This window comes from Neolamprologus brichardi, chromosome 16, assembly GCF_056152115.1.
Source record: "Neolamprologus brichardi isolate AB-2024 chromosome 16, ASM5615211v1, whole genome shotgun sequence".
Classification (NCBI taxonomy): Eukaryota; Metazoa; Chordata; class Actinopteri; order Cichliformes; family Cichlidae; genus Neolamprologus; species Neolamprologus brichardi.
Window position 1 is genome coordinate 33,330,054 of NC_142119.1, and position 27,073 is coordinate 33,357,126.

The 27,073-nt window shown below is 41.1% G+C and overlaps 2 protein-coding genes across 2 annotated transcripts in view; both read right to left on the bottom strand.

The window, feature by feature from the left end:
• slc15a2 (solute carrier family 15 member 2) overlaps positions 1–6,638 on the bottom strand; it is a 28,941-nt gene extending 22,303 nt beyond the window's left edge. The window contains exons 1-8 of the mRNA XM_087830155.1: positions 6,576–6,638; positions 6,385–6,485; positions 4,519–4,606; positions 2,242–2,383; positions 1,753–1,845; positions 1,302–1,401; positions 469–559; positions 310–387 (exon numbers count right to left, since the gene is read on the bottom strand). Coding sequence (XP_087686281.1) covers positions 310–387; positions 469–559; positions 1,302–1,401; positions 1,753–1,845; positions 2,242–2,383; positions 4,519–4,606; positions 6,385–6,393 — 601 coding nt within the window. The 5' untranslated portion in view covers positions 6,394–6,485; positions 6,576–6,638. The remainder of the gene's footprint in view (positions 1–309; positions 388–468; positions 560–1,301; positions 1,402–1,752; positions 1,846–2,241; positions 2,384–4,518; positions 4,607–6,384; positions 6,486–6,575) is intronic.
• Positions 6,639–10,080: 3,442 nt separating this feature from the next.
• On the bottom strand, positions 10,081–25,507 carry cyp27a3 (cytochrome P450 family 27 subfamily A member 3). The gene is made up of 9 exons (XM_087853000.1): positions 25,112–25,507; positions 24,438–24,628; positions 22,733–22,932; positions 19,166–19,363; positions 18,494–18,657; positions 15,401–15,567; positions 14,482–14,563; positions 14,135–14,341; positions 10,081–13,357 (listed from the first exon to the last, which is right to left on the bottom strand). The coding sequence occupies exons 1-9, from the start codon at positions 25,370–25,372 to the stop codon at positions 13,199–13,201; spliced, it is 1,629 nt and encodes a 542-aa protein (XP_087709126.1). The 5' UTR covers positions 25,373–25,507; the 3' UTR covers positions 10,081–13,198.
• Positions 25,508–27,073: the final 1,566 nt, after the last annotated feature.

Genomic DNA, 27,073 nt, shown 5'->3' on the forward strand with positions numbered 1-27,073 from the left:
ATTTCAAAAACAGCAGAAAGGGCTGTGTAAAAAAAAACACTCTGGACAATGTAGGGACTTGATTTTACAAGATTTTCTTGCCACAGCAGAGGTTTGTGCTATGGCTCAAATAAAAAGGTCAGTTTTTCAGGGAGCTGACTGTGTTTTGTATTTTTTCCCCCTGAAATAATTCTGTTATTGTGCACAAACAGAAATAATGCATGCTTCCCAAAGAAAACTGTCAAGTTAGAAATGCTATGTTGAAAAATCCCTTGCTCTGTTTAAAAAGCACTTGGAGAAAACTCTGTAAATGTTGAGGTGGAAACTCACCTAAAGCCACAACCATCAGGGCTGCAGGAACCCCAAAGGCCAAAGCATAACAGTCTCCACCGAAACACTTCACGTCACCTGCAGGAGTGGTGTGTGTTATTTACACAGTGGACCTCACTGGATATAATGTAACATGTAAAACTACAACTATGTGCTCACCTCTCAATATGGGTGTAATAATAGTCGACAGGAAGCTGCCAGCATTGATTGACATGTAGAAAATAGAGAAGAACTTCTGCCTCTCTGTCGTCTAGAAGGGATCGAAAACATAATCACTGAGTTTAACATTGCTACAACAACTCCACATGACCACTGCTGTGTTAAAGAGTATATAAGCCTTCAGATGAGTTTTCGGATATGTCCTAAACACTGTTTGGACACCAATAACACCGAGTAAATCTAGCACTGCAGTTTAAAGTATTATTTTTAATAATAATAATGGATTGCATTTATATAGTGCTTTTCGGGACCCCTCAAAGCACTTTACAATACCACTATTCATTCACTCTCACATTCACACACTGGTGGAGGCAGCTACAGTTGTAGCCACTGCTGCCCTGGGGCAGACTGACAGAGGCGAGGCTGCCATATCGCGCCATCGGCCCCTCTGGCCAACACCAGTAGGCGGTAGGTGAAGTGTCTTGGCCAAGGACACAACGACCGAGACTGTCCGAGTCGGGGCTTGAACCGGCAACCTTCCGATTACAAGACGAACACCCAACTCTTGAGCCACGGTCGCCCCATTTTTACACAGTAACAACGCAGTTAGCGAGCAATTGCCAACTCCTACATGCCACAGATAACGTCTGAGAAGTATGTGTGGCTCAGTACCTAATGTTTGATGATGGGCAGGTAGTTATCACTAAGCCGCGCCTCAAAAAATGGGTTATATAAAAGTTATCAGATAGCTGGGATTGGTTTCTGATAAGCTTGTTTCCTTGGTGTACCGATAAAAATAATACAAATACGTCCACAAACTAAAGAAGGCTTACATGTTCCTCATCAAACTGGTCACCTCCGAACGCCGCCACGCAGGGTTTGATCCCTCCGGTGCCCAAAGCTATGAGTATCAGACCTGACATGGACAGAGCACTGTAGGACGCACGGACACAAAACACAAACAAACTGCTGATTCAAACTACAACACAGTGTATATTAATGACAGTACAGTACTGAAAAGAAAGAAGAGATTGGATGAAGGGCACTCAAAACTATGGGAAACTGTATGGCACTGGGAACTGTGATGGGCATCAGTTTATCAATGACATGACGTTTATGGACCAAAAATATAATTTTATCCTGATTCAAAACTTTTGAAATCAACGCTCAAATTCCTTCAGTGCAATAAGAATTATTAATTATTACACCTCCTCACCTCTTCCTCTTCTAACAGTGCTGGGCTGTGATTGTGCAGAGTGATAGAATTAGCTCATGACAACTCACATGTGCAATTCGGTGCTTCCCACGGTGGGAATGGCTCCAACCGACTTGACCACATGGCCGATCACATATACAATGGACAGGTAGATGATGGTCCTGTGGGGAGCAAGCTGTGATTATGTACAGGGCATTCAGGCCTTCTTCAAAATCTCTATGTGTGCTCAGAATGATTCATCTACAGTCGCAGCCAACGTCAGGCAAAGCTAGCAGCTTAAAAGGAGATGATGAAATACTGCACATGCATAAAATGCGCCTGTTTCCACCACTGAAAAATACATTTTTTGCTAGCTATAAGTCAAGATTTCGAGCTATGAAGCGAGACGTTTTGAGATAAAAACCCAAATTTTTGACTTATCGATGGCAACAAATGTTTGTTTTTTCCAGTGGCAGAAGCTTAGAAAGTATCCACATAACATGAACACAGTTTGCACAATGTATTTTTGTCATTTGCTTGGATCCACACTTTAGTGCATTTACAGCTGAGAGACTCACTTGTATTTTCCGAGCCAGGAGTCAGCAATGAAAGCTCCCAGTATGGGTGTGAAGTAGCAGAGGCCGCTGAAAGCATGGTAGACAGCAGTGGAGAGGTCCTTGTCCCATTTCAGGTAGGTGAGGAAATAGAGCGTCAGCAATGCTGTGATCACACACACACACACGAGCAAGCATAAGCTGTGAATCAGCTCACAGGATGGAGAAGCCCAAGCCCACACCTAAACACCACAATACATCGTAAGCCTTCGACATGAACTGTCCTATTCTAAAAGTATTATTGCACTCAGAATCCTTTCAGCGAATCCTCCGCAGTTCATGAATTCAACAATACCACATGATTAGGGTGGAGATTCCCATGATGCATTGGGTTTTTCCTTTCCAGTCACCTTTCTCACTCACTATGTATTAACAGACCTCTCTGCATTGAATCATATCTGTTATTAATCTCTGTCTCTCTTCCACAGCATGTCTTTTATCCTGTCTTCCTTCTCTCACCCCAACCAATCACAGCAGATGGCCCCGCCCCTCCCTGAGCCTGGTTCTGCTGGAGGTTTCTTCCTGTTAAAAGGGAGTTTTTCCTTCCCACTGTCGCCAAAGTGCTTGCTCATATGGGGTCATATGATTGTTGGGTTTTTCTCTGTATCTATGAAGCGCCTTGAGGCGACTTTTGTTGTGATTTGGCGCTATATAAATAAAATTGAATTGATTATATTCCATTATAAGATTTTAAACCGAGGTTAAACCATCACATTAAATAATGTAATCCTGACACAACCTCTGTGCTTTGGTGGCTTATCCTGCATAGCCAAACATCGGTGACACCCACTGTGCTTACATTTAAGCTTAGAAGATCTACAAGTAAACATCTCTTTGAGTTTGTCATTCAGGTAAGCTAAGACATTTTAACCTAAAGCCAAAAAGCTGTTGGGACAGTTTCTTAATAAATAAACCATAACAGACACGAGAGTCGCTTGGGAAAGTTCAAGATGAACCTTGTGTGCTGCAAAAGCAAACATCACAACTCACACTGTTAACTAAGCAACACCTTCATTCAAAACAGACGTCCTAGCTTTTCCCGAGCACTCAACTACATCTCTTGATCTCCGTCAGCAGATGGCATTTCCTGGCTGACTGCAGTTGTGCTAGCTTGTAGCTCTTAAATTACCGTAGAGGCCACCAGAATAAATCCAAAACAACTTGGTTATTCTGATGGTTACAGAATATCTCTGTGAAGGTTCTCAGTCATCCAGGTCATCGTAGTCAAAGGAGCTTGCAAAGAAAAGCGTCTGGACTTCTTTAAGTTGCTTGAAGACGTTTCACCTCTCATCCGAGAAGCTTCTTCAGTTCTAAGGTCAAATGGTGGAGAGTCCCAGATTTAAACCTAGTGGGAGTGTCCCCCCACAGAGGGACAAAAGGACCCCCTGATGATCCTCTAATCGCCTGAGCCAAGGTGTGAAACTGGGTGTGGGTCCCAATCAGCCAGAGTTTCGGGTGAGCTCTTTGTGAAACCTGGCCCCACCTTATCATGCGAATTCCTGAGGTCAGATGGCCCAGGATGTGAGTGGGCGTTAAGGCGTCTGGGGAGGGAACTCAAAACTGGATTATAGATGGCAGAGAGTTGGTGTCGTAAACCACCGCCTCTGTTCAAAGATGGTCGCTCACAGTGGACATAGATGGCTTCTTTCACTCCTCTTTCAAACCATCTGTCCTCTCTGTCCAAAATGTGAACATTGGCATCCTCGATTACTGATATTACAGAATATCAGTAATCCATTATTTTCAAACCACTTACCTCTCTGATGCGATCTCTCTTCTTTTATTCATTAGTAAAATTAATGCCGTTGGTATTTTTACTAATAACTGAAATAAATGAGATATTTGGGATCTATTTTTTTAATATTCTCTCACATTTTAGAAACAGTATAATTAAATAAAAACCCCGAGTCTTAAGTTCACTCGGATTGAGGAGAAATTTCAGTAGCTGAAACTGTGGACACAGTGACATCAGCTTAAAACTGCAGGAAATTGCGCGGTGTATTTACATGTGTGTTTGTGTGTGATCCGGCTGAAGTAAATCTGTCACTTGTGGAGATAAGTGAGGTCGTGTGAGGGAACAAGAGAGACCTTATTTGTTGCCTCTCTATTATATTGCCCCAATAATACTGATAATCTCTAATGTAGCAAGCTAAAGGTACTCTGTGAATCTAGAAAACCTTTTAGGTTTTAGGCTTTATATAGATTTGCACTGTAACATTGCCCAGGCATTTATTTGCATACCTTTCATGCCATAGTAGGAGAAGCGTTCGCAGAATTCATTCACCACTATGAAGCAGATGCTGACTGGGTAATTGGTCCCAAAAATTTTCTAAAAGAAGCAAATTGTATTAAAAGAACAAAGTTCAGCACTTTTTAAAGAGTATACATTATTCTCCAAACAATCACACCGAAGTAAAAGCACATCCAGAATCCACTATCTAATCTTTTCCCCCACCTTTGTCAAATATAAACAATAACCGGCAGGTTCAGTGAACAGACAGAGAATACTCTGACATGAAAAGAGAGGAATGTGGCCGATATGTTCTTCCTGTTAGTTAATCTCACAAAATACTGAAGTTAATCATTACGCAAAAATAGACGTTTTGTAGGTTTAAAGCTTTAATGAGACCAGGCTCAGTTAAAATGAAGAAAAATATCCATCGCTTGAGTTCTGAGTGGATTTCTCTGGAGTGGATGTTTAGTATTCAACTAAACACCGTGTGGGATGTTTTGATTAACAGTGATCTGCAACTTTACGCTGTTGCTTTAGTGTATTTTGACAATTTAGACCATCTGTCAGGTTGTATCATTCACATCAGCTGCAGCCCTGGTATGTAAAGGTATATGATTCATGTACTTACAGCTCTATACAAGCAGGAAAACACTTTGCACAACCGGCTGCTAAAAATGGAGGCTTCTGTAGAATTTTACTGGTAATGATGTGCTCACTGATCTGGAGCTGGATGTAATTAATATGAGGTCAGTGTTTTAATCATCATCATCATCATCATCATCATAGGTCCACGGCCTCATTCAGTGAGCTTTAGGCAGTCAATGAGTCACAGTCACTCCAGTGTATACAAGCAGATAAACACTCAGTAGGAGTAGTTAGACTTGTGCGTCCCTACTTGGTAATGTTTCTTTTTTTTAATTGCTAAGACTTAATTTAAGGGTTTGTTTACCAAATGTACAGCGAACATATTTACTCCCATCCCCATGTCAGTTTTGGTGTCATTTAATTTTAATTAATCAAAGCTTGAAAACATCCATCCATCCATCCATTCGCTTCCGCTTATCCTTTTCAGGGTCGCGGGGGGTGCTGGAGCCTATCCCAGCTGTCATAGGGCGAGAGGCGGGGTACACCCTGGACAGGTCGCCAGTCTGTCGCAGGGCCAACACACAGGGACAGACAACCATTCACGCTCACATTCACTCGCACTTTCACACCTAGTGACAATTTGGATTATCCAGTTAACCTATCCCCACAAGCTGCATGTCTTTGGATGGTGGGAGGAAGCCGGAGTACCCGGAGGGAGCTTGAAAACATGTCCATTCAATTTGCCTCTGATATATAATTTTACCTCGCTGTATCAACAGTTTTCTACAACTGAGGAAAATCAAAGTAGATATTGTCCATTTTCTGCATGATACCTTTGGAGATTAAACAAATCTGTACAGTAAGCATATAAAAAATGATCCTTTATCGGATTTGCTACCTCCAAAAACATAATCGCTCACGCCACATGTGGCAGCTTTCTCCAAGCAGCAGTTAGTGTGGGTTTACTTGGAGGGGGCGCCTGTTGCATCATCTTACCAATAATAATTTAGTGAGAGCTTGATCTCAAAGCAGACTTCCCTCTGTCTCCTTAGCCCACTTCTGCATGCTTCGCATACACGTCAACAACACATCTTTGCGTGTTTTATTTCCACAGACGTGAAAGTTGTACGCGTTCCAACCCGCGTGCAACTTTTCTTGTTTTTCTTTTTTTGTTGTTTTCTTTTCTTTTACTACGCATCTTTGCGTGGTAAAAAATCAGAGATGCACAACAAAACTAACTGAGCAACTCAGCGCATGATCCGCAAAACATCACAAAACAGCACGTTTACCTTTGCCATGTTGTCGTTTTAGATGAGAGAGTTTGGGATCTTTACGGCAGCACCGGGAGCTCCTGACTGTCATCCAAGTCCGTCCCACTCCGTTCCGCTCTCTGAAGGCACAGATGCAGAAACCTCGGACACTTACACTCTTAAAGCACACTCAAAGTTAATATTCCACCACAGAAAACTGGACTTGTCACCTCAGGAAAAGCAGCCTCCGTACTTCGGTCTTTTGTGAAATATTAAAAAGGAGGTAGCAGATGAGTGTTTATATATGCGTATATTTACAACGCTTTTCACTCCCTTTTTTTGGGTGGGGGGGGGAGGAGGTCCGCAAGTTGCAGTCTAGCAGGATCTACTTGTACAATAGAGTCGTTGTTGCACTCAGCCGCAGACCTGACTGTGGGATGGATGTGCGGGTCAAAGCGCATATCTCTGGTTGGATGACTTCGAGTGTATCATTTATTTCTTTTTTATTCACCCTGAGTAATATCAGCGGTGGTGGTGGACGTGTGTCTAAAGTACACGTGTTAGTTAGTTGCTGTTTGAGGGATGGGTTTTAGGGTTAGGCTTAGACATTCAATCATAGTAAAGGTAAACCGATAAGTCTAGAGAATGCATGATGTCAAAGGAATTGCAGTTGTTGTTTCATCCACGATCATGTCCCCACAAAGGTGTGTGTGTGTGTGTGTGTGTGTGTACTTGAATTACTGATATTGTGGGGACATGCGTCTTTTACGCATATATACTTTTACACTGTCGCACTGTGGGGACCTGTATCCCATTTGGGAGCAAAAAGGATGTCCACATAGTGTAAAACATTAGATGTTATTGATGATGTATATTTGTATAATATATTAATGTGGGCTACGTTAGTTATGTCTTCTGAAGTAACACAAATGCTGCTGCTCCTGTGAGCACGTGTGGTTTTAATGTGGTCTAATGGTCACCACCACCATATGCAGGTTTTTTTCAATCGTCACAATTGTTTAAGTCTGCTAAATTTAAACATGAGCAAGACAGCACAAGATTAAAAAGTGGTTTAAAGACACCACAGTTGGAGTTCACTTTATCCTTTTTTATTAAAAGATTGTTAAAAAAAACAAATTAATACTTAAAAAATGTTCTTGGACTTTTAGAAAACACACATGATTTTAAAACTCACAGATACAGAAATAACTGTTAAAATCTTTGCAGTGCCATTGTTCGAAATTACTGAAAGTGCGTTACATACAAAGCCAATTTCGATTGCTTTCAAGTAGGATATGCTTTACTCACTCCAAGAGTTTTTTTCTTCTTCTTTTTTAATTATTATTTTTACATTACTTTGCCTGGATCCACCATTTATAACACTGGTCAAAAACTGCAAACAACAAAACAGACATTAGCCTGAAATCATAGGTGGGGCACATTAACCAGGAGAAAAAACATAAAGTTGACCAGAATTATTTTTCGGAGCGGGAGGAAATAAATGAATAAGAGCTTTATGATGCCATATATATATTATATACTTACTTTAAACAAATGTTTATTTGGATTTTCTATTAATATTTTCTATTAATTAATTAATTAATTATTAATTCTTCTGAAATGGAGCATACCAGAAGAGGTTTGAGAACCACTGGTATAACATCCCATGCAACATGCCAAACCTTGAGAGATGAGACTTAAGGAAACAGTAGATGACATCTCCGGCTGTTTGAACATCAGTCCAAAACCACCACTGGCCAACACTGTGCTGGCATTAATGACAACCAGTGTAGTAGCCAGAAGTTTAGAAGTATCTGGGGTAACAAGTTACCAGTGCCAAGATTTGGGCAAAAAAATAACTGTTGTAAAAACAGTGTTTTTTCTAACTGAAATATAGTCTTAAAAAGAATGGTGTTGTTTCGTTGGGTTGCCAGAAGAAAGCCTTTTCTCTGAATCTGAATGAACCAAAAGATTTCTGATTTGTGCAAACGATGTCCTTTGCCCAAATCAGACCAAAGTGGAGGAGTGTAACTTGTGCTGAACAGCAGCAACACCAAGGAGGTCATTGTGGATTGCAGGCGGTCCAGCAAGACAAAACACGCTCCTCTCCTCATACACGGCGAGGCAGAGCGTGTGGACAACATCAAGTTTCTGGGTGTGATGTGCCCAGCAAAGGCTCTTCTTCCTCAGGAAGCTAAAACGGAACAAACTCTCTTCTCAGCTGCTCATGAACTTCTACAGAGCCACAAAAGAAAGTATCATCTGTCCTAGTATGACTGTGTAATATGGCAGCTGCACAGCACAAGACAGAAAGAACTTGGCCTGGGTGATGAAAACACCACAAGGGATTGTGGGAAATCCATTTCCACATCTGGACTCGGTGTACGCTAGACAGATCCCAAAAACAGGGCCAGACGTGCTTCCTTCAGGAAAGTTGTATAGGAACATGAAAACGTACCATCAGCCTGAGAGACAGCTTCATTCCCCAGAGCTGTGAAATCCAATTCTGTGACTTTTTGCACAAATTGGGGTGGCTGTAGCTCAGGTGGCAGAGCAGGTCAGCCACTAATCAGAAGGTCGGTGGTTCGATCCCAGGCTGCCTCCTGGCTGCATGCCAAATATCCTTGGGCAAGATACTAACCCCATGTTTGCCTACTGGTGGTGGTCAGAGGGCCCGGTGGCGCCAGTGTCCGGCAGCCTCGCCTCTGTCAGGGCAGCTGTGGCTACAATGTAGCTTGCCATTGCCAGTGTGTGTGTGAATGACTGAATGTAGTGTAAAGCGCTTTGGGGTCCTTAGGGACTGAGTAAATTCAATTCAATTTTATTTATATAGCGCCAAATCACAACAAAAGTCGCCTCAAGGCGCTTCATAGATACAGAGAAAAACCTAACAATCATATGACCCCCTATAAGCAAGCACTTTGGTGACAGTGGGAAGGAAAAACTCCCTTTTAACAGGAAGAAACCTCCGGCAGAACCAGGCTCAGGGAGGGGCGGGGCCATCTGCTGTGATTGGTTGGGGTGAGAGAAGGAAGACAGGATAAAGACATGCTGTGGAAGAGAGACAGAGGTTAATAACAGATACGATTCAATGCAGAGAGGTCTGTTAACACATAGTGAGTGAGAAAGGTGACTGGAAAGGAAAAACTCAATGCATCATGGGAATCCCCGGCAGCCTACATCTATTGCAGCATAGCTAAGGGAGGATTCAGGGTCACCTGGTCCAGCCCTAACTATATGCTTTAGTAAAAAGGAAAGTTTTAAGCCTAATCTTAAAAGTAGAGATAGTGTCTGTCTCCCGAATCCAAACTGGAAGCTGGTTCCACAGAAGAGGGGCCTGAAAACTGAAGGCTCTGCCTCCCATTCTACTTTAAAATACTCTAGGAACAACAAAGCGCTAAAGCGCGTTTGTATAGCGTAAAGCGCTATACAAACGCAGGCCATTTACCATATTATTTCTGCACACCTGCATCTGTATATGTATGATCAGTATATTTATGTATGTAAAAGAGTGTTCTCTTCTGTGCCAAGAGCTACCGAACAAAATTTCGTTATGCACATATTAACAATAAAAGGATTTGTCTTCTTCTTTTTCTTCTTCTTGGTCTTGCAGCCCACAGGATCTGATCACCTTACAGGTGTTATGGCTCACGAAGCTCTTTGGGGAAAAGAGGCTTTTTCTAGTTGAACATACAGCATTAAACAGATTATAAAAGAATCCAAACAATCACAACCTTTTGACATGTAGGGATTTATTAATCACTTTGTGGGTCATGACTTGTAAGTGTAGGATTAACATTTTTCGAACAGCTAATAGAAGTGGTGATAACAAGTCACCAGAACACAGCTAAACATTTGCTTGCTCACTGGCCACCTGATCATTTTATTGTGACTATAAAAGCTATGTCTGGACAGTGACACATTAAAGAAGCTTAAAAAAAATCTATTGTCTCTGCAAAGAAAGAAAATGAGTAAGGCGTGAATGAAAAATGTTTTCAAGGACAAAACAGACCACAAGAGGGCAGCATTGGTCTACGACAGTACATACTACTAACAGTAAACATTAAAACTTTCCAACAATCAGCAATAAAACCCAAAATTTAAACTTAAAATGAAGAAAATTTACTTTATGTTAAAATGCCTTTAAAAACCTGTGCAGTATAGATTTATTTTCAGACATGATCATTGATGGGGTATCCACCTATTCATTTCCTTCCATTTATGCAACTCTGGCTAACACAGAGAGACAGATAACCGTGCACATTGACATTCAGAACTACCACACACACATACACAATACAACACAGAAAACCCCACCCTAAACACAAATATTTTATGTGCCTCAAATCTAACTGGGGACAGTAGTCCCAAATCAACTGGTGTGTGCGCTGATATAGGTCCCCAATTTCTACATAAATGAACTCACACCAAACCTCCACATCCACACACAAGTACTGCATGTGCATTCAAAGTCGTTCACTTGCATTGACAGACATGTTCCTTAATTAAAGCAAGATTACATACTGCTTGTGTGTCTGTGTATTTGTGAGTGTGTTGTCAAGTCTGAACATACACATACACTGCTATAAAGCTCCTTCTCTTTCACTTGATGTGTGGCTTTACGTTACTGCCATCTTGTGACCGCCGGTAACATTGTCACTGAAAGATGTGCTTATTTCAGTCTCCTAGGAGACTGGTTTGGCTGTATCCCAATTCAGGGTCTGCAGCCTTAAAGGCCGCATTTTAAGGCAGATTACGTCACAGCGACGCGACGAAGGCTGTCCCAATTCGAAGGCTGCTCGAAATGCGGCCCTCAAATGCGTCCTTCATGTCCCTGAATTTTAAGGATGTGGCAGTGTAGACTTCGTGGCCCAACATATCCCAGAATGCATAGCGCGGTGGTGGATGTGGATAATTTTGCCGAAAAAATTGGCAGATGAGTTGCGCCCGAAGAGTAAACTTTAAGTAAGTACTGAATATTATGTCACTTATTTATGTGCAAATGTTTAATAACGAACATTAAAACATTCCTGTTGGCCACATGTCGGCAAAGTTATGTGACATTAGTGACGTTTGTACTAACTTGGTTTTAAAGCCTTTACTTTAAAATATACGCCGTTCAATAGCTGAGCTTAATCTTACAGAGAATAATCAAAGCTCATGTAGAAACAAATGAACAAATGAACAAACGATTTTCTCCTTCATTTCTGTCAAACAAAGCTGTATGAAACGTTTCCAGCTGTTAGTATCATGGTTGCTAGACAACCTGGGCAGCGCGACGGAGGCTAGACCGTCCCATTTCACAAGCCTCGCACTTCCGGTCTTAGCGGCCTTTGAGTACGCGGCCCTTGTGGACCGTTAAGGCTGCGTACTTTAAGGCTGCAGACCCTGAATTGGGATACAGCCATAGTCGGTCCCTGAGGGTGTGTCCGCCTCTTGTTATCAATGACTAAAGCTGGGCAAGCTGAGAGGCCAGAAACCTTTTTTCTTGTGGTTTGCACATGTGCATTGTGGACAAACCACTGGTCTGCCAGTAAACCGATGGCAGACTAGCATGACAGGCAAGCTGCCGCTAGCTCAGCTTTTACTGCTCTGAGATCAGTTATGGTCTGCATTACCAAGCAAACCAGCTTCTGTGATTTAGCATCATAACAGGGAAGTTCCCTCTTGCTAACCACCCTTGGTTAACATATGTGATGTAAAGAAGAGCATGAAAAAGCTTTTTCTTTAGTACATTAACAAGGAAAGCTGTGACGATTTCTCTGAACATGTCCAGTCTAATAAAAACAAGCAAGTCGACCAGGTGCAGGGTCAGCCAGCACTTTCAGATTAGCATCTATGAGAATGTCTAAATGTTTAACCAGCTGTTTTGCCAACACGCCACGTTCTTTTTTCATTCATATTTGAAATCACCCTGACAGTTAATCATGTCACATATTGCTCAATCCTTTTAATTCTGCTTTTGCTGAATGCTAAATGTGCAAAAATAAAGACGTAGACTTTTGTTTCTGTGGTCATGAACAGCTTCCTCACTGGACAGCTACTACAAACTCATAATTAAGATATTTTGTGAATGGAGCTGGACATTAAACCGATTAGGTCACCCTTAAACATATATAGCAGTAATATAAATCAATTTAACATTGATGAGAAATAATTTTCTTCAGAATAATTATCTCAGTTTTTATACTTTATGCACAATTTTCCACTAATACAGCTTTTTCTTTAATAAGGTGTTTTCATAGTGTTTTATTGCTTCCTTTTCCCAATGAAATGGTTTGAAAAATCCCTCCACTGCTTGTCATTTTCAGCCAATAGTATATCATTTTTTATAATATAGTAGATATTTATTGAACTATAGTAATACTAATAGTAATATTTTACAATTCTTCAGTCATGAAGGAGTGCAGAAGGGTGAAGATGTCAATGTAGAGGGTGGCCAGGCAGGTATGTTTGAATGTCTTTTATCCTGTCTTCCTTCTCTCACCCCAACCAATCACAGCAGATGGCCCCGCCCCTCCCTGAGCCTGGTTCTGCCGGAGGTTTCTTCCTGTTAAAAGGGAGTTTTTCTTTCCCACTGTCGCCAAAGTGCTGCTCATAGGGGGTCATATGATTGTTGGGTTTTTCTCTGTATCTATGAAGCGCCTTGAGGCAACTTTTGTTGTGATTTGGCGCTATATAAATAAAATTGAATTGAACTGAATGTGATCCAGTTTATCTTGTTAAGCTGGTAAGTAGTGGAGGAAGATGTATGTGTGCGTGTGTCTCCATTATATACTGTACAACATAAATCCAGTTTTCATGAAATAAAATGAATAGTTAGTGAAATGAAGACGTTGAATAGAAAAACAGCTCACGGAGAACCCGCTAACTTTGCTCTTGGCTCCGCCTGCTTAACTTGTCTGCTCAGAAACTGTAGGTTGATTGGTGTAGCAGGGCAAAGCAGAGTTCTGGTGATTGGCTTCACTGGTTTTCCAGCAGGATCAGGCTTCACCTCATAGTGCTGTATCAACTTCAAACACACAAAAAAGAAAGAGTACTCTTTAAAAAGAAAAACATGGAATTGACATTTATTTATGTGAGCAGAAATTGTAAACTCACTGAATACCAGCTGCTTGCCAATTGACTACTGTGTATTTTGGATGACTCAGGTCAAAGTGACTGATGAGTGGTTTGCATTCATGTGCATGCCCAGGCCGACAAATGAGTAAACAGCTTTGAATGGGCCGAGAAGTTACTTTAGGTTAATACTGCTCCCTGAATGAAGCTAAAGAACAACCGATTTCCAGGAAATTTCAAAAAGCAACGGCACAATGTTTGTTTGCATATTTCAGTCTTGCAGTCTTATAGTTATAAAGTTGTATGGATCCTTTAACATAATATGCAGTGGAATAATAACCCAACCTTAGCTTCTAAGTCTTTAAAGTTGTAAGCATCAAGCTACTGTTGAGTTTTTATAATAACTTGTTCAGCAACTCACATAAAGCATAGTATTAATTCACAGCCCTGCTTCCAAACCTTATCCATTACCTTTTCCAATTTTGCACTTAAAGTTATATTTTAAGAACTTAAAGTGCAAGTTACAGTTTGTCAAAACATGCAAACTGTTTTTGGATTAGATGTATAATCTAGTAGCTTTTATCACTATCCACTCTGCTGCCTGGGCAAGATTTGACACAGTAGCTTTGCATGCTTGACTCAAAGCCAAAGTACACTGCTGTGTTGGCAAAAGTTGCTTCTTTATAAGCAAGCACGGAGCATCATTAGCATTAGGAACAGATGTTCTTACCCTGGAGAGGAGGAGATGCATCTCAAGTTCAGCCACCCGCCGACCTAGACATGCCCGGATCCCAAAACCAAATGGTACTGACCCGAACGGGTGATGCTTGGACTTATCCTCCCCTCCTCGGAGCCAGCGCTCCGGCAGGAAGGTGTGGGGGTTGGGGAAAATATTCTCATCATAGGACACAGCGTAGTGGCACAGGTGGAACAGCGTCTAAGAGAGGAAACCCATGACGTTTGCTATTGTGCTATTACTGAACCCCAACAACCTTAACTGATTTCAGATGGCGCTGTAGAGACAAGACTGCATTTATTTACTAGTAAGAGGCCAGGTGTGCTTAACGTGCATCTTACCTTTTTTGGGAAGAGATGATTCCCCACCACAATCTCATTTTCAACAGTGACGCGGGCGTTTCCTGGCACAACTGGATACAGGCTGGCGACCACAAAACGCAGAAAGGCATCAACACAGTTTCCATTTGTTCAGTAAATGCAACTCTTTGCTATCTCACCCCTTACAAACATGTAAGTCCATAAACCACGTCTCCTAACTTTAAGCAAAGGGTTGCACTCATTTTTCAAAATGGTGAATGTGCTGCCCCTTTAAGGCAGGCATGATAATTTGGGTGTGGGTTTTTTGTACCAGCAGACTTGCCGTAGTACCTAACCAGTGAAAAACAGTTCTTTAGACAAACTGTCAAACTGCCTGAGAAAGCACATGCCTGTAAGTAGTTGCTATTTGTTTTGTAAGCTTTCCCGCGATAGTTTTGTGTAGCAGTTTAGAGGTTTGTGTGGAAAACTTTCTTTTGTGAGGAAAAACGGCCGCGATGCTAACACGTTAGCCCGTCTATGGGATTTCCTATGTGATGTTAGCATTAAGCTAATCGCTAAATGCGCGGGCCTAATAACCAGTAAAAGGGTTTGGATAAGTTTGTGTTTATGTGTTATATACATTGTAGTGCATGACTTAATGTTTGATGTTGTAAAGAAAATGCAATTACAGCAGAAATGTAATATTTTATTTTTGTTTCTGTACCAGTTTTACAGTGCTTCAACAGTAAACATCTAAAACGTATCCGCTGACTCCTGGATGTTTATTGTGGACCTGTTAGCTATCTGCCAAGCTAGAAACCAGCTTCACACCCTAGTGAGGGCAGAATAGTGAAGTATTCTTTTAAGTGGTTTTATTTCTTTAACTTCCATGTTTAGGACCAGATAAGTGTTTCATTTCATCTTGGTTATTATCTTATTAATAAAAAGATTCCCCTCCTACCGCAGTGTCTCTCTGATGATGGCCTTCAGGTACGGCATCTGAGCTATGTCATCACTGTTTGGCACCTTGTCCCCAGGGCAAACGCTTATCACTTCCTGGTACAACTGTTCTTGGATCTCTGGCTCCCTCGCCAAATTGTACAGAGCCCAGGAGATAGTGTTGGAGGTCTGCAAATCAGAGAAACACAGAGTGTAATGTTCTGTTTTATGTAATGTTTCGACATGTTCCATTACAATCCAGCCAAGTTCAGAGCTGGGCTTGGTTTGACAGAGTATAAAGTTTTGTGTTTGACTTTCAGGGGGGTTGATCTTTGGGTTGAGAAATATCTTCCAGAAAACTTCACCGCATTGATTAATGAATGGCATACTTTCATGTTTTTACATGACGATTACTCATCTGCAGCATCTGAGACAAGAACACCTCATTTATATTACTCAAGATTTCCAATCCAGGACAAAGCTATTTCATATTTAAGTGGATGAAATGCTGCTTTGAGTAAATCTGTAGACAAGCATGCGACCAATGATCTTTAAAAATAATTGCTTATACTCTCATGGGCCACTTCTCAAGTTAATCAAATTTAAAATTACTATTCTGGAATGCCAAAACTCGTATACTCATTGACCACGTCGAACATTCATGGACGATCTGAGAACTGTCGACATTGCCTGGGACAAAGCTGAAGCAGTCGGGGCTGACCGACATCGATGGAGATTGTTACGTTCCCCTGAGGGGTCTAGGCGGTGAGGGGGAAGTAACAAAAAGTGTCCGGGTCAGAAAAAGGAGACAAGGCATAAGGGTTAAATTAAAGAGTTTTATTAAAGTAGCTCAACTAAAAGAGACGGACAAGCCGCTATCACCATTTAAGAAAACAAACAAAACTCAGGCATTGGTCATTCAAGTAAAACGTAAGCCAAAAAGAAAGAGAGCAGCTCACTAGCTATAACCACTCACATGGCACTTTGGCCCAGAGTTCACCTTTCCCTGGGATTAAATACTTTTAATTACTGACGAGAGTCAGCTGTGTAAAAGGGAAAGGTGGCACCTCAGGCAGAAGCGATTGAAGGACACTCCCACACAGGCACCTTCAGGAGGAGGCCCTGCTAGGGCCGTAACAAGATCACTAGCTGCCCGATGCACTGCCTGGCGTAGGAGGAACTAAGTAAGTACATTGACCACTTCACTAGGTACACCTTGCTGGTTTTATCTTTCACGACTGGCTTAATTATTTGTCGCACAGATTCAACAAAATACCAGGAACGTTCCTCTGAGACTTTGGTACATATTGACATGACAGCATTGCACAGTGTGTTTCAAAACCAGTAGTTACAGAGGAATCAGCCCAGTGAGTAGACTATAAACTGTATGCTGAATTAAGGCATCATTCTGTATAGTCAGTGTTGGGAAGGTTACTTTTAAAATGTATTCCACTACAGATTACAGAATACATGCCCCAAAATGTATTCTGTAACGTATTCTGTTACGTTACTCAATGAGAGTAACGTATTCTGAATACTTTGGATTACTTAATATATTATCATGCTGTTTACAACTACATGAATGTACTATTGCTGTGATTTATTACTGTTACTGAAGGTCCGCGGCTCCGAACCGTAGTAAAGGGACCTCTGGCTACTACGGTGGGTTCTGTGTCGGGCTCGTAGCCGAAAACTAGCTTTACTTTGTTGTCTGGGTCAACTTTGCTAGCGAGAGACAGAGAGAGGCGTTGAAAGGCTGCTCCAACAGAACTTATTGTTTTTGGAGGAAAACACGAACACGGTGTACAGTCGAGTCTTAATAGCTTACTTACAACTGGGCTCGTCAGGCTCTCTTCTTGGCTGCAGTGGTTATTATTATATTTACATGCTTCCAGCTCCCGTTTTTGCTCGATGACAGCTCGTACTTTTCCTTTTTCTCCCTCCCTCGCTCACAGACACATAACGTGTATGGCAGTCCATTCTCCCTGCAGCACGGACTACACTGCCCATGATGCTACATTCTTTAGAGTTATACCTGTAGCATTCTGCCTATTAGCTTAGCACAACAACAACAGGCGCTCTCTCATCCAGGAAACACGCAGAGAGAGAGAGCGTCACCCTGTAACCATGGCAACCGTAACGCTGCCACCTGGAACAACAGAACGTAGCTGTCAAACAAAACCCAAACAGTCTTGACCCGCCACAATATGAAACAGGGAAGTACCGCCATGTAATCCATTTATTTTAACAAAGTAACTGTACTCTAAATACCACCTTTTTAAACGGTAACTGTAACGGAATACAGTTCCTCATATTTTGTATTTTAAATACGTAACGGCGGTACACGTATTCCGTTACTCCCCAACACTGTGTATAGTAGAGTATATTTAGAGAAAATCAGCCTCCATGTGGAAAAGCACAACTGGTTTTCTAAGTCAACTTCAACTTGTTTTTATATGCATTCTTTGACTTTAAGAAGACTTTTAATATGTTCAAAAATTATCTCTTAACTTGTAGCTGAGAGCTATACTCCAAGGTTGGACTGGTAATCTGCCTGATGGGCCTCCACAATTAGGTCAGTATAGTTCTCTTTTTCTTTGTCAATATAACTATACAGGCTGGCTTGATGGGCTGCTGTGCACCGTGCATTGTGCACAGTAGCCCATTAGTTCATTTTCATTACTGACAATACAATGCCCAGTCGATTCTGGTCACACCGCTGGCCCCTCCCCTACCTTCCCTGTGCACTCGTGCACCTTGTAGAACAGAGTTAATGTGAAAGAAGTGTTTAATAAAGAGGAACAAACAAAAAGCAAAAAGGTGGAACTGAAAAGAGAGAAAAGGAAACTTAAATTAACCAACATGTTAGCAGCTCCACTGTCAGCAATATAGAAATTAGAAGTAGAATAGAAGAAGTAAAACTGTTTCCCAATAACTGTGTCTCTATCTAGGGTGAGTGGTAGTGGGTTGTTTTTATATAAAGGAAAACGGTTCTTATTAAGTGGCTCTGGGAAAATGGAAACCTGGAAGGCTAAACGAATAATGGGAGACACTTTAATGCAAACAAATTGATTTTGGGAATTGGGAATGACGGAGCGGTGTAGCTATTACTCACTGTGTCTACTCCTGCCAGGAGGAGTTCAGTGATGCTGCCCAGGATCTCTGTGCTGCTCATCTGTTCACTGAGCAGGAGGTGTGTGAGATACGCTCCCTCCACGTCTTTGTCCAGGTGGACGTTCTCCTGGATCTCCTCAATTTTCTTATTCACCAGTTCTTCAGCTACGAGAAACAACATCATCTTATCTCATGTGAAATTAAAAGAAAAAGACTGTGAGAAGACATGTTTGCCCATTAGATGGGGAAAGAGACACAGTTAGGGATCTTGATAGCACACTGATTGTGTGAAATGCCACATGTAGGGTGGACTTTGTCTCTTTGTGTGTGTTGTGTGTGCTGACCTTGAAATTAGCTGATAGTGCTACTTGAAAATGTCCATGAACTGAACTAACCTCGGTGATCCACAACCAGTATGGAATAGGGAGTAGGTAATGTTTCCATGAATTAAATCCTACAGATTTCTGACAACTAGAAAAGTCTTTTCAATTTTAAATCATGAATATTTAACAAAAAGCCTGAAAGGTGTTTGGTTTTTTTGCACTAAAACAGAAAAAAATGTTTCAAAGTGGTTTTAGAAATCACATAATGGCAGAAAGGGGATAAATATTCAGCAGTGAATTTACCACCACACCACACTTTTATTTACTGGTTAAAAATTAATGTTGCTCACCAACTTTGAAGAGATGATCCCAGGCTGCGACAAACCTCTTCCAGGACTTCAGGTAGGGCCAGAGGAACTGTGGGAAGAGGATGACGACTTGGGAGAGATGGAACATTTCCCCCACGGAGACAATGAACTTTTGGGTTTTCTCGGGGATCACCTCATTCATGCAGCCCATACGGGTTTCAAAAAGCACTGAGCATATTCCTGTGTTTAAAAACAAAACGATAGTTTGTCAAAAGAGCTCAGTGCAACTTGACAAAACAACATCAGTTTGACAGCACATGCATACAATAGAAAAACCGTCCTGCAAACAGCACAGACCACTGAAATGTGTCCAGGGTTGATCCCTGTTCCGTGACCTATGGAGCTGCTGATCTCGGCATCTTGTCATTCATTATTTGCCTTCCTTGGAAAAAATTTTTGTTTTGTTTGTGGTTTTTCTATTTGTTTTCTTACACATACTTTTCACCAGCTTTTTATTTAGTTAAAAGAAAAAACATGATAAACCTGATAGACTGATAAACTTATTTGAGCCTCATTTCCTGCTGCAGACTCGCATGTCTGCACATTAATTGTGCGTATGAATGTTTCACACACAGATTTGTTCATATTTCATACCTGAATTTTTCTGTACAGTCCCTCTGACCATGCATACAAACAAACGACAGCCTGGCTTACTTAGGAATATAAACACAAGTATTTACAATTAACACTATTGCTACAGCTGCTGCTGCTATATTAATATTATTCTGCTATCAAATTTTGGTCATTATTTACAGTTTTCACAATATGGTAAATGCTAAGAAATGCAATAAAAATAAATAAATATAAAGAAAAAATTTATGTATTTAACCTTTTTCCATTTAAACATATTCCACTGTCCCTTATCTTATCTTATTGTATCTTAAATGTTCTTATCTTTCATTACAAATGACTTCTATCATTGCTGAATGTCACTCATAGAATAAGTTTTTGGCACTATCCCATGAATGCTGGATAATCTGGCTCTTATTGTTCTCTCATCTGGGGCTGACAGGTCACATGATCCTTGTCCTCCACCTGTTTTCTTCCTTCCTTTCTTGTTGTTTGCCAATCTTTTCTTATCAACTTTGATTCCACATTGTTCTTGTCTCAGGTGAAATGACTGAAAGATGGTCACTCCTGTGGAAACACTTTAGAAAGCTGCACCTCTTCCGATAAAATGCAATTCACTAGCTTGGACCACATCCTCATTTTAGGTTTGACAGCATTTCTAGCAGCTAATGGCAGATGGCTTGAGTATGAATTGAGGCTGTGGTGTGGGGAAGGTCTCAGAGGGGACTGGCCGAGGCTCCCGGCCCGGGCGGATCCCCACGTACTAATGAGTGGTGAATGGATTCAAAAGGGAGGGAGGGTGGTGCACGAAAACAAGAACAAACAACTTGTAGTGCCGGGGGTGGTCATGTATAGACCGAGAACCAGAAGGCGTGTGTATGGAGATGTTATCCCACTGCTGAAATTCAGATAAATCATCTCCGTGTATGGATATTGTGAGCTGGTCCCGAATGATTCTGATTTACTAGCCTGATACTCGTATTTTATAAATGCTACAGTAAATTTGCATGCAAAACTCATTTTTTGCACCAATTAAAAATGTTTCCACACTAATATTTGTGAATGAGGCCCATTGACCATTAGCCACTTGCAGTGTTGGGGAGTAACGGAATACATGTACCGCCGTTACGTATTTAAAATACAAAATATGAGGAACTGTATTCCGTTACAGTTACCGTTTAAAAAGGTGGTATTTAGAATACAGTTACTTTGTTGAAATAAATGGATTACACGGCGGTACTTCCCTGTTTCATATTGTCGCGGGTCAGGGCTGTTTGGGTTTTGTTTGACAGCTACGTTCTGTTGTTCCAGGCGGCAGCGTTACGGTTGCCATGGTTACAGGGTGACGCTCTCTCTCTGCGTGTTTCCTGGGTGAGAGAGCGCCTGTTGTTGTTGTGCTAAGCTAATAGGCAGAATGCTACAGGTATAGCTCTAAAGAATGTAGCATCATGGGCAGTGTAGTCCGTGCTGCAGGGAGAATGGACTGCCATACACGTTATGTGTCTGTGAGCGAGGGAGGGAGAAAAAGGAAAAGTACGAGCTGTCATGGAGGAAAAACGGGAGCTGGAAGCATGTAAATATAATAATAACCACTGCAGCCAAGAAGAGAGCCTGACGAGCCCAGTTGTAAGTAAGCTATTAAGACTCGACTGTACACCGTGTTCGTGTTTTCCTCCAAAAACAATAAGTTCTGTTGGAGCAGCCTTTCAACGCCTCTCTCTGTCTCTGCTAGCAAAGTTGACCCAGACAACAAAGTAAAGCTAGTTTTCAGCTACGAGCCGACACAGAACCCACCGTATTAGCCAGAGGTCCCTTTACTACGGTTCGGAGCCGCGGACCTTCAGTAACAGTAATAAATCACAGCAATAGTACATTCATGTAGTTGTAAACAGCATGATAATATATTAAGTATACAAAGTATTCAGAATACGTTACTCTCATTGAGTAACGTAACGGAATACGTTACAGAATACATTTTGGGGCATGTATTCTGTAATCTGTAATGGAATACATTTTAAAAGTAACCTTCCTAACACTGGCCACTCATCAGTCACTCAGCAAAGCAAACCCTGCTTTAGCCTCCTTTCTGACGCTGATAGCAAGCATAATTAAACTCAGCTGTATTCAGTAAAACTGAGTGTGAGCGCTCATTTCTTGGACCTGCCACTTTGATTCTTAGTTTCCTGATTGTGTTTTCACCTCTGTTGTATTTATTCCCTCAGGTTGCCTTTGTTCCTTATGTATGTTATCCTTAAGTCATCCTGTTTTGGTATGGATACTACTTAAGAGCTTGTGATGCATCTCTAGTATTTCCCTATGTTTATTCTTGGACTCTGGTTGAATTTTTCCACTTCGCTAGACCTGACACGGAGCCAACGAGCTCATTGTTTACTGAGGTCACAGACGAGACATCTGAGGGTAACCCTTCGCTTTTGTCACCGAAATGCTACTGCGATCTTTTATATGTGGTCGTTCATGTGACGCAAGTTTCACATAGCGCACCTTTAAATTTAATGTGTTGTGAAATGGACGAAATCACATTCTGTTTATGAGGCTACAGCCAGCAGCCAGTGTACCTTAGTGTGAAGATCTGCTAGCATAAGATAAATATAACACCACCGACATTCTAAGCAGGAACGTGCTGTCTTGGAAGATAGATTTCCTTTGGATGCTGCTGCTGTCGGATTTTAGATTTATGATTGAGACTGGACTGTAACACTTAAAAATAATCTCGGTCAAAGGGACCATGTCGCGTTATATGACCACATTATTGTGTCTAATCAGCGGTCAAGGCCAAAAGAAAAAGCAGCTGTCGGCTTACTGAATGACACACAGAAAATGAGGTCTGCAGGTTTGAAAAAAAATCAAGGACAAGAACAATTACACAGCATATTCCTCTGTTTTCTTCTTGTTTCTGCATGAGTTTCTAAAGCTGATTAATTAACAACATTTCATTTATTTGTTTTGTTTTCTGCTGACCTTCAAAAGCAAATTTGTAGAGCTCTGCAGTCAGGTCATTGACCATGACTCCCTGTCCACTGGTCTCCTTCAGCCAGTTCACTCTGCAGATAAAATCGGACACCACCTCATTGATGGTGTTGGCATAGGAGGAGACGTGCTTGGGTTTCAGCATTCGTGGATTCAAGATGCTGCGAATCCGCTGCCATTTGGCCCCCATCCTAAAAACCAATATAAAAACAAGGGAATGAGGCTCCAGAGAGCAAGTCATAGAAAATTACTTTTTATGATCATATCAATCTATAAGTATAGATTTGTATTTGGCTTATTCTTGCTTACATTTAAATGGACTCACTTTACAGGCAAGGCTAGTAAGAGGCTACATATTTCCCTTCTTTATCAACAAATCCCATCCAAAGACCAAAGTCAACCAGGAATTAATACTAATAACAAGTGTTATTGTTTCCAAAGTGCTTCAAACTGTTCAAAATAAAATATCCATAGCAAATGGGCAAATCTCTGGAAACACGAGTGGGTGTTTGAGATCTTTAAACATATCCAAATGCACATGAACGAGTGTACCCTAATGTAGTGTACCCTTGTCTAATAGTGTCTGGAAGCATGTTAGCACTGCTCCAGCGTCTTAACTTTCAACACTGATAAGTGCTGCTAAAACAAGTCGGACAAGAATAAATGAGGAGCTGAGAAAGTGTCTGTTATTCTGCCAAAGCACATTATGGTCCACAGTCCCTTCCTTTTAATACTTTAGATTTTATATGAAACTGATGACGTCTATATTGGTCTCTGGTTTTTCCTTTCCAGTCACCTTTCTCACTCACTATGTGTTAACAGACCTCTCTGCATTGAATCATATCTGTTATTAACCTCTGTCTCTCTTCCACAGCATGTCTTTATCCTGTCTTCCTTCTCTCACCCCAACCGGTCACAGCAGATGGCCCCGCCCCTCCCTGAGCCTGGTTCTGCCGGAGGTTTCTTCCTGTTAAAAGGGAGTTTTTCCTTCCCACTGTCGCCAAAGTGCTGCTCATAGGGGGTCATATGATTGTTGGGTTTTTCTCTGTATCTATGAAGCGCCTTGAGGCGACTTTTGTTGTGATTTGGCGCTATATAAATAAAATTGAATTGAAATGAGGTGAGATTAAATTATGTTAAATTATAGTTTCCAATTCGTTAGAACTGTTTCAAGGCAAAATCAAGAGGAGAGTGATGCGTAGTCAACAACCACAACCTCTATGAAGAGGAAGAACAGTAACAGTAACCTCTGTCTTAGGTCACATATCAAAAATTGTCAATCCATACTTTTAAAGGCATTGCAGTCCTATATACACCTATATCTATCTATCTATACCTACATATTTTATATTGACTGGATTATATTATGGATTTTTTTCTTTTTTGTTCATAACATTGCATTCAAAGTCCACGTATTTGCTCCCATGTTAAAGAACCTGAACACCTAGCAAAGTTTGGCATAGGACAAAGTTTTTTCGCATAGCAACTGACACAACAAAAAAATCAATGTATCGTGTTTGTTTGTTTGTAGAAAAGAAATGATCTGCAGTTGATACATCACATGTTATTGCAGCTTGATCAGACAGATTTCATCAGTGGAAAACAAAACAAACAACATGCTGTCAGCCTGCTCAGAGTTACAGTGCAGTGTGGATTCAGGACACAGATGTGGTGGATCTGTGATGGTTTCACTCACTCAGTCAGGGGTCCGTGGGCCTGGTTCCTGAGCTCTCTGTAGTTCCTCCAGTGGGGCATGTCTGTCCGGATTGGGTGTTTACCCTCCTGCCTCAGCACCTGTTCTATCATGTCGGCACTGGCCACATTCACCACGACCAAAGGGCCGTATTTGGACTTCCACAGGGGGCCGTATATCTTGCTGTGCTCGATCTTTGAGCAAATAATGGGAGTTAATAGGTTAGTTGCATGTTCAGAGTTATCAGGAGGTAAAATGATGTTTAAGGAGACCAACAGTTTCCTGTTGGAATTAGAAAATATCATGACATATCAGTGCATACTTATCTTTGCTTAGAGTATCCTCATTATAAAAAAATATCTCTTACTTCTCCTCTATCGTGGAAAACTCTCCTAAGACTGTGACTGTCTCTCAAAGGAAAACTAATCTAGATTTTTTTATCCATTTATTTGTATTACAGGATTTGTTACAGATGATTTTAATCGTTGTTATTAAGCGCTTATTAAACCAAGATTCAATTCTAAACCCCAAACTGTGCGTGAATAAATACCACAGTGGGGTCATTAGGATACACTGATCGCTCTAGCAGCTCCAGGGGAAGGTGCACTGTAGTTCAAACTCAGGGGGGCGGACTGAACCCTTAGTCCAGAAGGAAAACTCCTTCTTTTCCAACTTACTTGCATTTGTTGCGTCGTTTGGAAATATCCCTTTATAAAAAGCCAATACAAGGTAGTCATGAAACTCGGTCCGCCTAAATCATCCATAGTTTTCATTTTGTTGACACCCATGACGGTGCTGGTGGAGGCTGCCTCGCGGCGGAGGATGTCCCCATAGTTGGCAGGGTTTAGTCCCGCTGTGACTCTCTGGATCCCTTTAAGCTGCTGACACTTCACGCGCAGTCCGACGTTCATCAGAGATCTCCCGAGCATTTTAACCATGCAGTGCGTCTTATCTGTCCCTTCTTTGCGCCGCGACAGGAGGCTAAACAAGTGATCAGCCCCGGTGTCTGTGCCTGTATGTCTATGTGTGTGTGTGTGTGTGTGTGTGTGTGTGTGTGAGAGAGAGAGAGAGTGAGCCGTGAGATAATGCCTCTTTGTTTGTGAAACAGCAAACCCGATGCCTGTGTACCAGCCTCCTGCCAACAACTGTGGACTTTGGCATTATCATAAACGTCAGCAAGTGAACCTGCAGGACGCTGTTTGTAACCTGCGCAAACGCAAAGGAACAAATATTATTCATATACATAAAAAGCTCTGGTGAAGATAAATTAGTCAAACACATTCATAATTCACAACCTATACAAATAAGGTTAATGTGGAGTTGAGCCAAAGCCCCGGTTTTCCGTTTTCCTTTAAAGGATGTTGGGGGTGGAAACGTCTGCTTCCTTACTCTTCCTTACCCGTAGCTATATAAAACGCACTCCTATATTTATTTGTTGGGAAATTACCGTCAAACACTGTTGCGTAAACGCCCGTTTCGTAGGCGTGAATGCAGTTTGAATAAAATTGCATTATAGCCTGAAACTACCGGAGGACAGCGGCTGGAGGTACAGCCTTGCGGGGATTGGTGGATCCGGTGAGGGTGGGTCGGATCAGACGGCAGAGTTTTGCCCACCCAGACCAGCTTTTGTTGTTGGTGTTGTTGTTGTCTGTTAGCTACAGTGTTACCTAAGAAACCCAAGAAAGACAGATAACCGCCCCAACATTGCCCTCTTCCTCCTGTTTTTAATTATTACTACGTTTTCTTCGTATTTCCGAGGCACCTGCCTCTTCTGCAACCACTGTGAGTCAACTCTACGCGTTTTCAAATGGCCTTTATAAATTAAAAGGATTTGACTTGGCACAAATTGAAAATATTGCAACAGGAAAACATAATGATAATAATAATAATAATAATAATAATAATAATAATAATAATAATAATAAAATATTATTATAATAACCGTAACAATAATTAGTTCGGAGTTATTAATAATAATAACTGGTGTTGTCGCATTATTTGGGGGCGCATATAGCCTTCTGTATAAAACCAAACATGCGCACAGCGCTAAAAATGTTAAAAAGAAATCAACAAAAAAGTTACAAAATAACTTAGCATATTGAAGCAAGACTGCCTAGCAAAGGCGAAGATTGTTGATTTCCGTTTTTCAAACTTTAAAGCTGCAAAAGTTTAGAGAATGTTGTTCTTACCCAAAGTGTGCTGAGTGTATGTAAACCTCAAAAATGCCATTCAAGTTTATTCACTACTTTTAATGTTTAGGGATGTTTGAGTTCTACTTGGTAACAAAGTCATAATGTTTAACCCAGTGCCTCCATCATCAGTGGAAGTATAGAGAAGCCTAGTCTGTGTTTTTCAATTTATAGTTATTTTGACTTAAATGCTTTGCAATTATTACAAAAAGTGTGAGAAAACATTTTTAAACTTTACATTTTAAAGTTAGAATAGAATATAATAGAATAGAATTCAACTTTATTGTCATTGCACATGCACAGGTACAGGGCAACGAAATGCAGTTTGCATCCATCCAGAAGTGCTTTAGTGATATAGATATATTACAATATATATTAGCAATAATATAGATATGTAAGTATATTACAGAAATGGGTCTATTATGGTATGTTATAATGTACACGGTATGA

Bases quoted from the DNA above. Each gene is read 5' to 3' on its own strand.
- cyp27a3 (XM_087853000.1), bottom strand. From the start codon at position 25,372: ATGGTTAAAATGCTCGGGAGATCTCTGATGAACGTCGGACTGCGCGTG. The intron at 15,568-18,493 runs GTGAGTAATAGC...TCTGATTTGCAG, and splicing joins TCCTGGCAGGAGTAGACACA to ACCTCCAACACTATCTCCTG. The intron at 13,358-14,134 runs GTAAGAACATCT...GTGTGTTTGAAG, and splicing joins TGCATCTCCTCCTCTCCAGG to TTGATACAGCACTATGAGGT.